This window comes from Drosophila sulfurigaster, chromosome X (assembly GCF_023558435.1).
Source record: "Drosophila sulfurigaster albostrigata strain 15112-1811.04 chromosome X, ASM2355843v2, whole genome shotgun sequence".
NCBI lineage: Eukaryota > Metazoa > Arthropoda > Insecta > Diptera > Drosophilidae > Drosophila > Drosophila sulfurigaster.
In genome coordinates, this window is record NC_084885.1 from 12019307 (window position 1) to 12036315 (window position 17009).

The 17009-nt window shown below is 36.1% G+C and overlaps 1 protein-coding gene across 7 annotated transcripts in view; it reads left to right on the forward strand.

Annotated features, from left to right (window-relative positions):
- LOC133849523 (solute carrier family 41 member 2) overlaps positions 1-17009 on the forward strand; it is a 39006-nt gene that overhangs the window by 20474 nt on the left and 1523 nt on the right. For 4 of the 7 annotated variants that reach the window (XM_062285663.1, XM_062285665.1, XM_062285662.1 and 1 more), the window contains exons 2-8: positions 8437-9906; positions 12090-12442; positions 14748-15072; positions 15384-15530; positions 15608-15755; positions 16537-16742; positions 16813-16961. In XM_062285663.1, the coding sequence (XP_062141647.1) occupies positions 9390-9906; positions 12090-12442; positions 14748-15072; positions 15384-15530; positions 15608-15755; positions 16537-16742; positions 16813-16961 (1845 nt within the window). In that variant the 5' untranslated portion in view covers positions 8437-9389. Of the gene's footprint in view, positions 1-8429; positions 9907-12089; positions 12443-14747; positions 15073-15383; positions 15531-15607; positions 15756-16536; positions 16743-16812; positions 16962-17009 lie in introns of those variants that run through there. The other 3 variants (XM_062285667.1, XM_062285668.1, XM_062285666.1) reach the window with 2 other exon arrangements.

Here is a 17009-nt window from a genome sequence, read left to right on the forward strand (position 1 = left end):
TCTATCCAAAATATACTAAATATATTAGATTACCAGCCAGACCACTTAAGACCGTAAGAAATAACTACTGAGTTATACCGAAGCCTATGTTTGGTATATCTATATAGTACTATATTAATAATATACCATTAGTAGACAGACAAAGCAACTAAAACTAAAAAAAAATATTTAAATATACCAAACGTTATATTTGGTATATCGATATACATACATCTATATTCGCAATATGCCACGAAGTAGTAAATATACTATATTGACAGCCAGAGCAACTAAGACCCTAAGAAAAAAGTAGTGAAATATACCAAACGCTAGATTTGGTATATCGATATACATATTTAAAATATGTATATAAATATGTATCCGTCTCCTTCTGCCTGTCACTTCCTTTCGACACAAACCTATAATACCCATCTAACCTACGGGTAGCAGGTATTCAAAAAAAGAGTCTTCTATCGTTTCGGTTGTTTTATCAATGTTTTTGGCCAAGAGATGACTCTGCAATCGAAGCAGTTTTTATATTTATTTTTGTTGCTTTCTTTGTTAGTAAATTTATGAGTAGATTGCATCATTATCCACTGATAACGATTAATAATTCAATTGCTAAAGAACTTTGTGGTTTTATATTTAAAGATTCAGATCAGTTTAAGTAGAATCTCTAATTTCACTTTGTATTCAAACTGACGCGCGTCTTCAATTGTGTGTTTTTTATATTTTCATTTGATTTTATTACCATTTTTTTTATGAACTTGTAGTTGAATGACTTTCGACCACATTTCCAGTTTGCTTTTCACCTGAATTTTGTTGCATTTGACACTTTTTTTTTGATTCGTTTTCTTCTCTCGATGACGTCGTCAACGAACGATACCCAAAAAATAATTGTTTATTTTCTTTATTTGGTCAATAAAATTAATATAATCTCCGCAGTCTATTGCTCTCGCTCTCTCTCTCTCTCTCTTTGTGTATCTCTGTTTCGCTCTCGCATTCTCGGACTCATTCATTAAAATGTTGCTAGACACTTTATGGACAAAATAAACTTGAATCAAAAGACGTATTCAAAATGATTGAGCGCAGTTTCACCTGCGTCATAGGAAACGACAACGTTTTGGGCAAAAGAAAAAGAAAAAAAAAACGTTTGCTCAAAATAATATAATGAATAAATATAAGCATAGCTTATATATAAAAAAAAAAGAACTAAGAGAAGACAAATAACTTGTTGCCAAATAAATTGCAATAAAGTTAAGTGAATAAGAATGAAATAAGCAAACAATCTTTCTTCAATAGAAAAGCTCATTGTGTCGATGGCGTTAAGAATAATATGGACATAAGATATTTTATGTTTGTCTATGCAAATAGATGTATTCAATTAGCAAACACTTGAGTTGAGTTGAGTTTAGGTCTATCCCACAGCAACAGATGTGACACTCGGATCTGTAGGCAATTATCAGATTTGATTTGATTTGATTTCGATTTGAAAGCAATTTGTTCAACACTTTGCAATCAAAGTTCGTTTACATCGAAAAATGCAAATGTGCAATACGAATACGAATGCGAATGCGAATGCATATTCAAATTCATTTGGGTCTCCATCGCGCCTCTCCATATGCAACAGCTGATGGAGAGCAGAGAGGAACGGAGAGAGAGAGACGAAGAGAGGCATCCACATGCTGGCTGTATTTCACGTGTTTGGTCTCTTTAATTTGCATATGTGCAGGTTTTCGTTTTTTTTAACTGCTTTATCTCAATGAAATGAAATGTTACGTAGCCGACATGTTCGCCCAGACAGCTCGTGAGCTGCGCATAGATGACTAACTGATATAGTGAGTGAGTGAGTGAGTGAAATACATCTACTTACTATTAATAGTAGACAGACTCGCGTCTGTGAACGTGAACGTTAGATAATTGAAACAGAATGCAACAGTTAGGCGATTACTTCATCCGTGTAATAGCCGCAATAATGAGCTGCAACTTTTGTGTGATAAAAAAGCGTAGCATATCAGTGATTGACATTGCACTTTTTATAGAGTAAAGAGTATCTGCTAGTTGTATTATTCTGGCCAGCGTTAGGCGTTTCTTTTAATTTGTCCAATTGTGGATAATTCAAAAAACTAATAAGTATTAAATGTTTGATTGCGCGTCGCTTACAAATTAGTGCAAGAGACAGACGACGGCACTCTCAACTGAAACTGAAACAGAAACAGAAACATTTCGAATGCCAAAACCAAAGCATTTAATTAAAAGCCTGGGAACTTGGACGTTCATACGAGCATGTGTCTCTTTATGGCTGCACACAAAAATAGTGCTTGGAATACAAGACGAGACAAGACGAGACGAGTTGAGTTGAGCGCACGGCGACTTAATCACAATAAATGGAAATAAATAGAAATTAACAGGCAGCGCACATATCGTTCACGTTTTGCGAATTAACGTCGGGTTTCCTGGGGATAGTCCAGCGACGAGACTGAGGCAGGCAGCCCATTAAGCGGCGACAGTTGTCACATATCATATCAGGAACAGTTCTCGGTTCAGTTCAAGTGCGCCAAGCGAGGGGCTATTATAACAAGAAATAACGTGCAAGTGCAAAGGAACTTGAGTCAAATATAAATAGAACCAGTTCGGATTTAATTTTCATAGCACTAGTTCATGTATAGTGCAACTGCAAATTGAATACACAAAGTCCTTTTTATTGCGCTCTCCAAATACTAATAAAAGAAACTAAATTTATTACTATCAATATGATAGTTTGTTGATTTACGATCAGCTTTTATTGCTCTTGCAAATTGCAGCGTCCCGCTGTGCTTTTAAGGCCTACTTTATTCGAAACGGTTTGCAACACTATTAATATTCTTAATGAAATTCTGGTAAACAAGAGCTAATGCTTAGAAAAACTTACAGTTAAAATCCTTCAATAACTTAGTAATTTGAAAACCCTGTCATTTTGCCTAACCAAAATATTTTCATGAAAAATGCAGCCTCCCAGCTCTTACCAATGATTTATTAATGAGTAAAAAGTATAAAAAGTAAAATGTTTATTGTAAAATTCTTATTGCACGAAAAATTGCAGCCTTCCAGCTTTTATCAAAGTTTTAAAACAATATTCATTTACTAAATAGTATTCACAAAAAGTATAACACAGCTGTGTTTTTCGACAGCTGAGCAATAAAACCTTTTTAAATTTGAGATTTTCGAAAACCAAGCGTTATTGCACGGCGAAAATATAATATGCCAAAAATTGCAGCCTCTCAGCTCTTACCAAAATTTTCCAACTCTGTTAAATTTGTTAATGCACAACAAACTCTTTGTTAATTTTGAATTTTACAAACTCAGTCTCAGTATTGCTCGACCAAAATATATTGCGCCAAAAATAGACAGCCTCTCAGCTCTTACCAAAGTTTTCGAAAACTATTCATTTTATTCAAGTAATTCACAAAAAGGTATAACAGAATTGTATTATTCTACAGCAGAACATCAAAACCTTTGGAGTTTTAAAGGCCCAGCCTTTTTGCACGAGCTAAAAATGCAGCCTCCCAGCTCTTACCGTTTTAGTTCATTCGGTGAATGCATGAGTAATTCAATCGGCACAAACAACCTTGTATATATAGAAGATAGATAACTTTTGAGCTCACCCACTTGAAGCTGCCAAAGACAAAGAATTTGTTGCAAAAAATATGGTAATAAATAAATGTGGCAAATTACTTGTAGTGCCTTGTCTTGCGCGATCATTGATAATGACCCTCTGGCATTATCAACTGGAGTGGTGGTGTAGAGGGGGGTAAAGTTTTCGGACTCCTGTGCGTCAGTCTCTGAGATCTGCGCGTTTGCCATTTTTACCAGTTTTGCGATCATTTGTAATCTTATCGAGGCAGGTGTTAAACAACAAATGTCACAAATGCCAACTGAATTTCTATTGGTTGTTAGCCGTCCTATCAATTGACGTAACCACAAAAACTCAAAAGCTGAAAGCCAGCAAAACGCTAGAAAAATGATCAAATCTCAACTGAATTTCGAATCTCATACGAGCTTCCATAAATATGTATTCGTGGCTACTCATAAAAAGTAAAGTATATAATTTTTTTTCTGTTTCTGTTTTTTTGTTTGTGGAGTACTCGCATATAGTTTATTGAGTACTCGCATAATCACGACGGGGTCTTAACTGATATAATCTTTGATTTGTTTATATTTTGATGTCATAAATCATTTGCTGGGTAATTAACTCTCTGTTGCTAATCCTTATTTATATTCGTTGTGTTTTGTTTTTTTTGTTTATCGAATAATCGAATTGTGCAACTGACAATCAATTAAACCGACAGCAAAAAACCAAAAAGCCACACAAAAAGACCGAAAAGCGAAATGTTGAATAGATAAAATAATAAATTGACAAATTTAACTAATTGCAGCAATTAACAATTAACGCATAACAAATCCATTAAGGGGGGAACTTGCTGTTGAACTTTGTCTGCAGCAGATAAAACGAAAAAAAAAACATTAAAATTGTATTTGAATATTTTTGTAAAAAGATAGTAGAATTGTATTTGAATATTTTTGTAAAAAGGTAATAGAAGTGAGTGAATTGAATGAGTGAGGAGTGAGAGAAATAGAAGAGTCTTCTTAAATGCGAGTATTTCATAGTCGAGCACACTTAACTTGGGAGCTTGCTTAATTGTTGTTGCGGGTGAATAAATTACACAATTTCGTGTTCCGTATTGGAATGTATCGAAAAGCAAAGCGCAACTTAATTATGTGACAGTTCAATTAAGAGCAGAGATCATTTCGAGAGCTTAGAGACAATGGGCAACTACTTTGTTTGATTTACTCGCGATCGGCAGTTTGACTCTCTTTGTCATCCAATTTGTTAGCTAAAAGCTGAGCTGTTGTTGTTGTTGTTGTTACTGTTGTTGTTGCCGTCGCATAAGCCAATAACGTGTTTACTAGCTGTTGACTTTGAACTTGAACGTGGCGACATTAAAACTGCCATCATTTAGGCAAATTGCCCGACGTCGTCGTCGTCGTTGTCGTCGTCGTTTCAGCTGTCTTCAACGAAATGACTAGCCCATTTGATGCGGGGCGTATACGTAACGTAACTTAACGTAAATAAGTCGTGTACAGCAGCGTGTAACAATAATAACAAATACTTGATCTGTTTTCGTGTGTGTGTGTGTTGGTGCAATTGAGTACAACAAGTTGTCGAATCTTATCACAGCGATATCATCATGACAGCAAATACAAAAGTACAGCCCATCATCATCTCGAACCTGTCTGAATGAATGAATGTGTGTGTGTGTTTCTCTGTCACTTAATGTCAATGTTGGCAACAGCTTGAGCGATAAGCGAAAAGCCAAGATTTTCCAGTTCGTAAATCAGGCACTTGAATTTCACATATATTGGAAATATTTGCTATCATCCTCCTCCAATCGATTGTTATTGTGGCATTATTTAGTGCGCACTTCTTGGAATCGTGCAGTCTATTGTCCATAATTTCTTTGGCTAATACTTTAGCATGCATAGTTAAGGTTCAAGATCGAAGTACTACTACTTGTGTTGTATATACATACATATATTCATATCGGCAGACAGACAAAGCTCGATACACTTATCACGCTCGAACCCGAACCCGAAAACCCAAACACTTATCATCCCATACCCAACAGCTCTTCTCACCTTATGGAAAGTGCGTGGAATTGTGTGTGTGTGTGTGTGTTTTCGTTCGCTTATCGTTGCCTCACTTTATTATAGGGTATTTCCAAGTTCTACTTCAGTTATGTTGCCACCCACTTGATTTCATTCAAGGTGCTGGATTTTCCATGAGGCCTGCGACGGTATTGAAAACCGCTGCTCGATGACTAACTTTGTGTGCCGCTGCTCCTCATATCTTGACACTTCTTCCGAGTTGTGAGGAAACGGTTATTTTTTTATATTTTTACAATCTTAAGTGCATAAATAATAATTAGTGCAGGAATTCGCACATGTCGCCCCTGTGAGCCAAAGCTCTTACTTTTTTTTCAACAAAACAAAATTAATAAAGCGATTAGGTCGCTAAGCTATTCACTGATTAGATTCCACAACTACTTACATCCCTTCCGAATACTAAATGTATTCCGGGGTATTCCCACAATGTTATACCGAACATCTAAAAATATTTTGTATTTAAAATATACTTATTTCTTGAAATGTGCTCTTGCTTATCATACTTTAAATTGTATGCCAATTTATTGGTACAAATGTTTACAAGAACACCTTATGGAGGACTAAGTATATCCATAAAATAAGCTGAAAAGAGCTAAATCTAAACAAAAAGATTTGTTATTGTAATTTTTACATTACACGACATTTATATACTTAAAAACTTATTTGAAATCAGAAAAACAACGAAGTCTAAACAAAAAGTTTTTGTTTTATTATTGTAGTTTTTATTACTATACATTAAAATGACATTTCAATACCTAAAAACATATTTCAAATCTAAAAAAGCGAAATTTAAATAGAAAGTTTTGCCTTATTGGTGTAATATTTATTTCTATATGACATTTCAATACATAAAAACATATTTCAAATAAAATTGAATTTGTTTTTTGGTCGCGTTTTCCCGGAATTACTTATTTAGTACATATATACAAACATATATAGTTTGTAACTCTTCGCAGAAAAAACCAAAAACAAAAATAAACTAAACTATACTAAAAATTTCATTAGTTTTACAGCTGTTTCGTTAATGGTTGCCCTTAAACAAAAAAAAAAAAGTACAATTAGTCGAAATCACGGCACTTTTATGGCGCTTCCATGGAACAATAATATGTGCGAGAGCGAGTAACAAACAGTTGAGTGTGCTCGACTTGCAAAGCACTTTTATTAAGTGTGACCAGAAGACGAATATTTATGGGGGCAGCAGCACTGGATTTTTTAGTACGCTAAAATGACTTGCAAATTTGGTTTTACTCTAATTTAATTATCAGCAAGCTTTAAATATTCTAGTAATTCACATGTGTGCCAAAATTAGCTAGACTATGGCTTTAAACTTGATTGTTTTTTTTTAGGCAAAACATGTGTCGTGGAAAGGGGGCGTGGCTGTGTACAAGTGATGACAGCATGCTCGATGAGTCTCTGAGACTGTTCGGCGGCTTAAAAAGTACTTTTTCTAATTTGGCAATCGCATTGTGCGTGTGTGTGTGTGTGTGTGTATATTGATTTATTAACCGTTGATTTGCGACGTGTGACCGAGTTTCCGATTACCTTGATAAGCTGAAAGATTTGCTGACCAGCTAGCTTGAGGTGCTATAAATAGCAGGCCTTTGTTGAACTGTCGCAACATCAGTAGCAACGGCAACAGCAGTAGTCGGAACAATGATCGCTCCGAAATCTAATCGGATAACCTGTCAAAAGTCCATAAACTTGAAAACGCCACACGCTTGCTGCCAATGCTGCATTGCCATTGCCCAGCGATAGTCGTCGATAGTCGGATTCGATTCGAGTCCAATCGAGTCGCGTGGAGTGGACTGAAGTGAGACGAAGCGAAGTGAAGTGAGACGAAGTGAAGTGGAGGCGAGTCGACTTACTTGTCGCCTCAATTTGTTCGTCTGTCTGTCTGTCTGTCTGTCTGGCTTGGCTTTGGGTCTCTGGAAGGTTTTCGTCGTCTACTGTAGCTGCATGTTTTTCACTTTAGCACAGTTTTTATTTTGTCTTTTTTACCATTTACCATTTTTTATTTTTATTCACTTTTTTTGTGGATGGCCGAAACTGGTTGCTTTTCAATGCGCTGTTTAAATGTTTTCATTAATGCAAATGCAAATAGCAAATGCGTGGGCCGGCAAACTCGCTTCGTTGAAAAAAACAGGTCCCTGCAAGCAGTCGGTAAAAAACTACAACAAAAAAAAAAAACATCGAAACACAAAAACAAATCAAAACAAATTATATGAAATATACTCGTGCACACAAATAAAAGAAATCAAATTGCCGTCACAAAAAATTAATCGACTGCGGTTTTAGTTTTTTTTTAGTATGTGTGTTGTAAAAATAAAAGAGAAAAAACTTATCTCTTTTCTTTTTTATTGACGGAAGTGCAGGATTTTTGAGCAGCTCAAAAAATGCAAATACAAAATAAACTGGATTAGTTATGGAAAATTTAGAAATGATTATACAGAATATGTTGTTTTAAGTCTTTATGTTGTTTTTTGTTATAAAGAATACCTTTCGAGTGTTTAATAGTATAAATGTCAACGAACACCAAACAAAAATGTAGTGTTGGTTTTATGACAGCATTATTTATTTGATACTTTTGTTTTTTTCTGCAAATGCATTTGGTTTTTATTCCATTGATTTCCATTGATAATTATGAACTGTAAAATACACAAATATACAAGAACATGAAATGCAAATACAATGAAGATGAAAAAGAAGATGAAGAAGAAAAACGACACAATATGAACGTTATGTTGTTGCTTGCAGCCATATCAACGGTCCGGTGACTAAAGCTCTGTCCTCCTCTCTGCTCCCCCAAACAACTCAACCCGCCATCTCCCCCACCCGCCTCGAAGAACAGGACGCACAACAACGAACTGGACACAGGACTCAATACTCTACACTACACTACACACACACACACACACACACACACACACACACACACACACACACACACACACACACTACACTACACTACACACCAGCATACACCCACACACACTTACACCAACCCCAACCAACACATACAATGTAAACGAAACGACTTTGGTTCTTTCAATAACATTTTTATTCAATTTATATATTCTTCACGCATTTTCCTTAATCAACCTTAAAAAAACTATTTAAAAAAAAAAACCAAAACAAACAAAAATAAAATAATAATAATTCTAATAGAAAAAACGTAAACACAAATACAAGAAAACAACTCACTTTCATCGTAACTGTTTAATTTATTTATTATATATTACAACTTTTGCATAGAAAAAGTCAATCAATTATTGTGTGATATATATATTTCGATTTCGATTCGATATTCGATTCTGTTCAGTGATAGTTCCAAAACTGAGAACCTTAAAAGCAAAGCAAAGCAAAGCAAAAAAAAAACCGCAACTTTTGCACACGCAAATATGCCAAAACCTTAATGCAGCATAATTAAGCAAAAAAAAAACCTTAATAGTTATACGCAAATATTATATATTGTAATTATTGCACCTTGATTAGTTCATATTACATATTTTTTTTTAGCAAGTGTTTAGTTACGATTGTAGTTAACTTAATGAATTTCCATTGTGCAACTGAGAATACTCACATAACAAAGAAAGCAAACACAGCTGCATTTTTGGCCACATAACTTTAGCTGCTGGGCACACTTAAAGTCATTCCACAAACAAACACACACACACACACACACACACACAAAACTGACCAATGCAAAAATGTCGCTGCGAAATGATGAGCAGAACACAAGCCTCACCGACCTCGACCTCACACAGCAGAAGCAAGAACCACAACAGAATACAGCAGGCCACCACCACCATTCCAGTCCAAGTTCCCCTTCCAATCCAAGTTCCAGTTCCAGTCCCAGCAACCAGCTCCCGATTGCAACGCCAAATGAGCTGAAGCAGCGACAGAAATCATCGCTATCACCGCTGAATGTGCGACGCCTCTCCTCCTATGCCGCACACAATGAAGCCGCCGAGATTGGGCCCGATGATGGGGTGTTGGCAACGCCTCCGCCCGCCTCCACCACCATCAATATTAACACGATCAACAATAACAACAGTAACACCAACAATAACAACAACAACAACAATAACAACACATCATCAACGTCCTCATTATATGCCACGCCACCACTGTACCAACAACAATTGTCAACAATGACCACAACGACGCCGTTAGACACGGCTTTGGATGATAAATACAAGTTATTTACCATCTATAATGGAAACGGTGAGTGACGACACGACGCCGACAGTTGCCAGCTGCCATCAGCAGCCACAATAGCAGCAACAACTACAACAACAACAACAACAGACGGCAAACAGTAACTGTAAACTGTAACAGTAACAGTAACAACAGCAACAGCAGGCAGCAGCAGCATCAAGTATTTCGTTGTATTAGTAGCGTTCTCTCACTCACTCTACATCCTAACCCCCCCCACCCCTACAACTGACCAGTAACAGTTGCGTTAGCGATAGCGATAACGATTACGATAACAATAATGATATGCTGCTGCGATTGTCGTGCTGTGCAAACTGTTGCCCCGTTGATGTTTCTTTTATTTCTCCTATCTTGATCTTATTCTTCTCACTCTCACTCGCCATCTCCTTTATATCTCTCTCTCTCTCCTCTCTTTCGCACTATTTTTTAATTTCGCTCGTTTCTTATTTTTGGCTTTATCTATAAGCCAAGTTGTTAACTTTATATTTATTATTAGAGTATTGCTGAGCTCAAATTAACCTTGCCATAATAATTAGTCTATAGTTTGACTATCATCCGATTATGTTCATATGCTCAAACAATGGTCATAAAGCCATTCTCTTTTATCAGGCATCATAAATATAACAGTATATAACGTTTTTGACTTACTGACTTTGTTGGATGCTTTTGGGATCGCAACATTATCAGCTAATGTAACTTTAAATAAATCACGCTCCCTCATTTTCGATTTGCTAATCATACTCATAATTCAATTAATTACTCACTCACAATACAACAAACTCATATTGATAGGGGAAGTCTTATGTTTAAATCAGAAAATGAATAGAGTAATAAAATTGCGTATACGTTACCATTATCATTATCAATTACTTTTCAATAATATCTATTGCTATATTGACTTTTGAAAACTTATAATTCATAATTGATTAAATAATTGTATATCTTAACAATCAGTTTAAAAATAAATTCTTTGATGATTACTAGATTTTTAGCAAGTTCACATTCACTATAAACAACTACGCTACAAAAATAGAAGACAGTAATTCCTGAGAATGTCATGAATTATATTATTATTATGTAGTAAAAGTTACAGTTTTTACAACAAAATAATTTACGTTTGAGCTTTGTCATATAATAACTAAAATACAAATACATACATTAAATATTAATACAATCAGTTTAAAAATATATTTTAAGATGAAAAAAAAAATCATTGCTTGATTTACAATTTAAATAAGTATACAGCATATGTCAGCAAGTTTTTCACATTCATTATAAGTAACTATGCGATATAAATAGAATGTAAAGAGTTATATTATTACTATACTTAAAGTTACAGTTGTTGCCATAAATGATTTACGCTTGAGCTTTGGCATAGAATTTGCAACAATTAAAACTACATAGCGACAGACAGATTTTATTTGTATTTCATTTTTTTTTTTTTCACGATTATGATTACCTTTTTTTTATTTGATAATCGCACAATCGCAAATACTCCGTATTATTATGCATGTTTATTATGGAAGAGATAAACATATAAAATGTTTATTAATTATTGCATGCTCTTTGTCTGTCTCGACGCTGTTATTGTTGTTGTTGCTGTTGATGTTTTTTATGGACGAACGATTTGTAATTTATGAAGTTGGCACAACAAAATCGCAGAGACAGACGCACAGCAATAAAGCAAAAACAAAAACACAAAATGTTCTATTCGCTTGTCAGCGCAAACGTGTTTGGGCAAAAAGAAGAAGAAGAAGAAGACGACGAGTACAGAGAGAACTAAAGAATCAAAAAACGTAACGAACAACAACAAGAAGAACAACAGCAGTAAGAAGAAGAAGTCGAGTACAGAAAGAATTCAAGTCGTAGCCCCTCGTTTTTTTTTTTTTTTTTTTTTTTCGTGGGGTGCTCAGAAGTAATACTCATCATTTATAGTGATGTTAATTAATTGTCTTGCTAATTGCACAATGCTCTTGACTTTAGTTGCATGCGACACACTCAAACACAAACACACACACATACACGCACACTTTGATATCTCCATCTCTTTCTATACGTATATATATTTTTTTATTTAGGCTGAAATACGCGCTGCAATAAATTGTGGATAGAAGCAAAGCTCAACTAACGCCAACCCCCTCTTTTTTTCCCTCTCCTCTCTCTTTCTCTTTGTGACTCTCTCTCTCTCTTAGATCCCGACAATGAGAAGTTGTCCGGCCTTCCACATTCGACAACTGGTTCACTAAGCTCAATCATCACGACGTCCATAGCATCCTCTGAACCGGATCCTGGTGCGGCGGGCGGCGGCGGCGGTGGAGGCAGCGGACCAGGTGGCAATGGACCAGGTGGCGGACCAGGTGGAGCGATACCCGCCGATGCGTGCAGCATTGCGGGCATCAATGGCAGCTCCGAGGAGAAGTTGGCACTGAATCGCCCAGGCATCAAACAGGAGAAATGGACAACGATCCTGCTGCAGGTATCGATACCGTTCTTTCTCGCTGGCATTGGCACCATCGGAGCGGGCATTGTGCTCGGTCGCGTCGAGGTAATGTACTATATGATCCACAAACAAATACTAAATATTATACTTCCGATTAAGTCCATTCTGTTGATTAGCCAACTAATTGGCTGCCCATTCAAAAAAAAAAAAAAAATGGGTTGATGGACGCGCTGCGATCGTTGATTCGTTGTTGCTGAAATCTAGTCAGAACACAAAAAAAAAATTAAAAAAACGAAAAAAAAACAGCTGATAAATCTCATAAATTGTTTCATTGACATTGCGCAAATGCAAAGATGGTAGATAAAAAAAATTTAAAATGACACGCAAATTAAATTGTAAAATCTAATAACAGTCGCGGCGACTCATTAAAGTTACACACAACAAAAGGCACTTTATATAGTCTCCGTCTCCGTCTCGTCGCTGTCTGTGAAAAACTCGACTCGATATCAAAAAGAAAACAAAGGAAAACACAGACGCAGACGCAGACACGACACCCACTAACCACAGTCCATAGACCAGCTTTTGCCAGCTGTGTTCTAAAATGTACATCAACTTTAATTTAAGTGCCGCATTTAATTATTGCATTCAATTATCAAATCACTTGCAGTGCGCTCCGCATTGTCGCCAGCCACAAACGTCACTTAATTGACCATTACTCTTGACTTTATCGCCAACCCATTTGCAGATACTAATCAATTCAATTACGACAGTCAAACACAAAATGGATAATTCGTCTTCGAAACGAAATTAAATATTCAACAAATGGAAAATTTGTCCTTAATCACAAGTTTTACATTAAATCATCAATTTAAGAAAAACTTTTGAGGTCTTAGTTGCATTGTCTGACAATCTGGTATATTTTTACCTCTATGGTACATTTCTAATATACCAAATATGGTCTTTTGTATATTTTAGTATTTTTGAGGTATATTATTTAGTGTATTTTAAGAATAATTTCGCACTGTTTTGCTATTATTCAAAATGAGTAGTGGGTATCCCACAGTCGAGCAGACTCGACTTTTTTACTTGTTTTTAATAAAATGGTTGGAAAAATATTTCAACTCTTGAACTAAGAAGGTCACAACGAATATGTGGCAAACATTTAAAACTTTATTACATTACAATTTAATAGTTGAAAATTAATTTTAATTACACCTAATACTGAGAACTAAATTTTATAATTATTTTGCGTATTTAATGCTAGTCACAGATTGTATTTGCTGAACAAAAGACTTTTTCTACAACTCGAAATGAAATTAGAATTGTGATTTAAGTTAAAGATCTTCCTTAAAGTAATTGAAATTTGCATTCGCTTAGCAACTGCGCACAGACATTCAAAATAATTGAAAACAACATTTCTCTACAACTTGCAAGTGCAACATTTTAGTAACCAATAAAATTTTAAATATAATTCGTTTCGGTAGTAATTTGGGCGGAAATAAATGAAAAGTCGAGACAAAAGAATCGTATTTTTGGCACACTAAAAAAAAGAAGATTGTTTTCAGCACATTTTAAATATTTATGTGACCGCTAATTGATCATAAATTCTGGTCTCAAGGCAGTTAAGGGCGGCCCAAGCCCGCCCATAACCAGTAATCATCCTCAAAATATCAGATCGAAATGTGAAGCAACCCAGCTAGCAACTCGCTGTCAATGGTGACGCCACTATCTGCTCCTCCTTCTATTTCTATTTACTGCCCAGCCATAAACCGCAACCTAGTACATATATTGATTGCTATACTGTTCTATATATTTTTATACCCGCTACCCATAGAGTAGAAGGGTATTATAAATTTGTGTATGTAGCAGGCAGAAGCAGACCCTATAAAGTATATATTATATATTCTTGATCTGCGTCAACACCCGATGATATAGTCTCTCCCATGGCTGGTTGCCTGTCCCTCCCTCTGTCTGTCTGTCCGGCTGTATGAGCATCTAGATCTTATAGACTATACGAGATAGAAATATAATTTTGTATGCCTGCACGCAGATCAATATTGTTAAACAATTTTGCCACGCCCACCTGTAGAAGTTATTTGAGAAATACATTTGTATGGGGAAAAAGGCTTACTTAATAGTCTTAGTTGTTTTGGCTGGTATACTTTGCACTCTATGCTATATTTTTAATATAATACTCTATAAATATACAAAAAAGAGAGTATATTTCTTAGTATTTTTGTGGTATATTAATTCAGTATATTTTACAAATAATACCGCATTCCTTAGGGTAACGGGTATCTCACAGTCGAGTGTGCTCGACTTGCTTACTTGTTTAGTAATTATGTGATAATTTTTGGACTTTTAAGAGTCAAGAACTAATTTCGTTGGTGTTTTTTGTGATCGTTCACAGAAATGGTATGTCTTCAAGAATGTGAGTGAACTGTTCATTCTGGTGCCGGCGCTGCTCGGTCTGAAGGGTAATCTGGACATGTGCCTCGCCTCGCGTCTCTCCACACAAGTCAATTTGGGCAATATGACGTCGCGTTCGAATGTGGTGCGAATGATTGTGGGCAACATTGCGCTGGTGCAGGTGCAGGCCACGGTTGCCTCCTTTCTGGTGGCCATGTTTGCCATGAGCGTTGGCGCTGCGATGACCGGCAGCTTCTACTTTGAGAACGCGATGCTGTTGACCGCCTCGGCCATGTTTACGGCCACCTCATCGTGTTTTGTGCTAGGTGAGTCAACGATATAGAAATCTGTATTTGTTATGCATTAAGAGTGCAGGGCATTTAAATGTGAAATGATTAGAGATAACTACTATTTGAAATAAGAATTCGTGAATTTGTAGTTAAGACACAAACCACAGCATGTAGTTCAACAAGTGTTTAGCAAAGACACAAACCAGTTGTAAGTTTCGAGCATGTTTTCGCTTTACTTGAAAATGCAAACTAAATAGTTGTATTTTAAAATAAAAATTATTAGGTTAGAAATATTATATATTATAAATAGCTTAATAAACAGTTTTTCGTCTATTTCATTGCTACAGACTTCGTGCTGGTCGCTGTGATACTGTTCTCGCAAAAGTATCGCCTGAATCCGGATAATCTGGCCACGCCGTTAGCTGCCTCCATCGGTGATGTTGTCTCGATCAGTTTGCTGTCGTTCATTGCCTCGCTGCTCTACGAGCACATAAGTACGTTAACCAGACGATGGCAAAAGAAGCTTCAAATATTCTACATTTATTCTTTACACTCTCTCAACACGTTGCAGAAACCCATCTGTGGATCACTTTCATTGTGGTCACCTGCTATCTGGTGCTGCTGCCCATGTGGGTCGTCATTGTGCTGAAGAACGAATATACGCGGCCGGTGCTAAAGAGCGGCTGGGTTCCAGTGCTCTCAGCGCTCTGCATCAGCGGGTATGTCATCACCATCATCATCATCTGCGAACTTTGATTTGCCACTCGGACAGCCACTTGAATTGGGCCGAATGACAAGCACAATTTGTGTGTGATTTGCACTTCTAATTTCTAACCAATAATCAAAAAGACAGAGACAGTTTTGTGCCAATTCATGTCCAACGGGCATAAGTTGTGCTAAATTTGGCAATGTATATATTCGATATTCGATGAGATTGATTGATTATTATAGTACTTTGCCACCGATATCTATTTATAAAACACCAATACGATATTGTTTAACGCTTGTCCTTGACTTGACGGACACTTGAAATACCCATTTACAGTTTTTCATTTCTTTATAATTCAACTTGTGATCTCCACTTGAGTTGTACTTTTCCATTTCTTTTAATTCAACTAGTGATCTACACTTAACCTTAAAGTTTTTCATTTCTTTTAATCCAACTTATAAACGACATTTAAATTTAAAGTTTTCCATTTCTTTTGAATTCAACACATGAGTTGTACTTTGTCATTTCTTTTTAATCCAACTTGTGATCAACACTTGTTCTGTAGTTTGCAATTTCTTTTAAATCAACATATGATCTACACTTCATTTGTAGTTTTCCATTTCTATAAATCCACCTTGTGAACTCCACTTAATCTGATAGTTTTTCAATTCTTTTCGGCATTTAAACTTACAGTTTTCATTTTCTTGTAACTTTAACTTGTGATCTACACTTGAGTTGTACTTTATCATTTCATTTAATTTAACTTGTGATCTACTTCTTTTGTTTTGCAGTCTTGGTGGTCTGGTACTCGATGCCGCTGTGGAGGTGTTCAATGGTTTTGTCGTCTTTCAGCCGATCATTAATGGCATTGGCGGCAATCTGGTGTCGGTGCAGGCCAGCAAGATATCGACGATGCTGCATCAGAGCTCAATAATTGGCATTATACCACCGCACACAAAGGTCGTCGAGTGGCCTTGGCGAGCACTGTTCAAAGGCGGTAAGTACCTGCATATAACTACGAATAGTTCTCCATACTTAGTTTATAATTATATAATCTCTTTCAACAGTTCCTTATGCAAAGACGGCTCGCATTCTGATTGCCATGTCAATACCTGGCAATGTGCTCTTCATCTTTGTGGCTGACTACATCAACATGAACGCTACAACAGTGACGTGGGTGTTTATGCTATCATATCTTGTCGCCAGTTTGGTGCAGGTAAGTGTCACTCTTTTTGTACTTTTGTAGAATAGAAGGGTATTATCA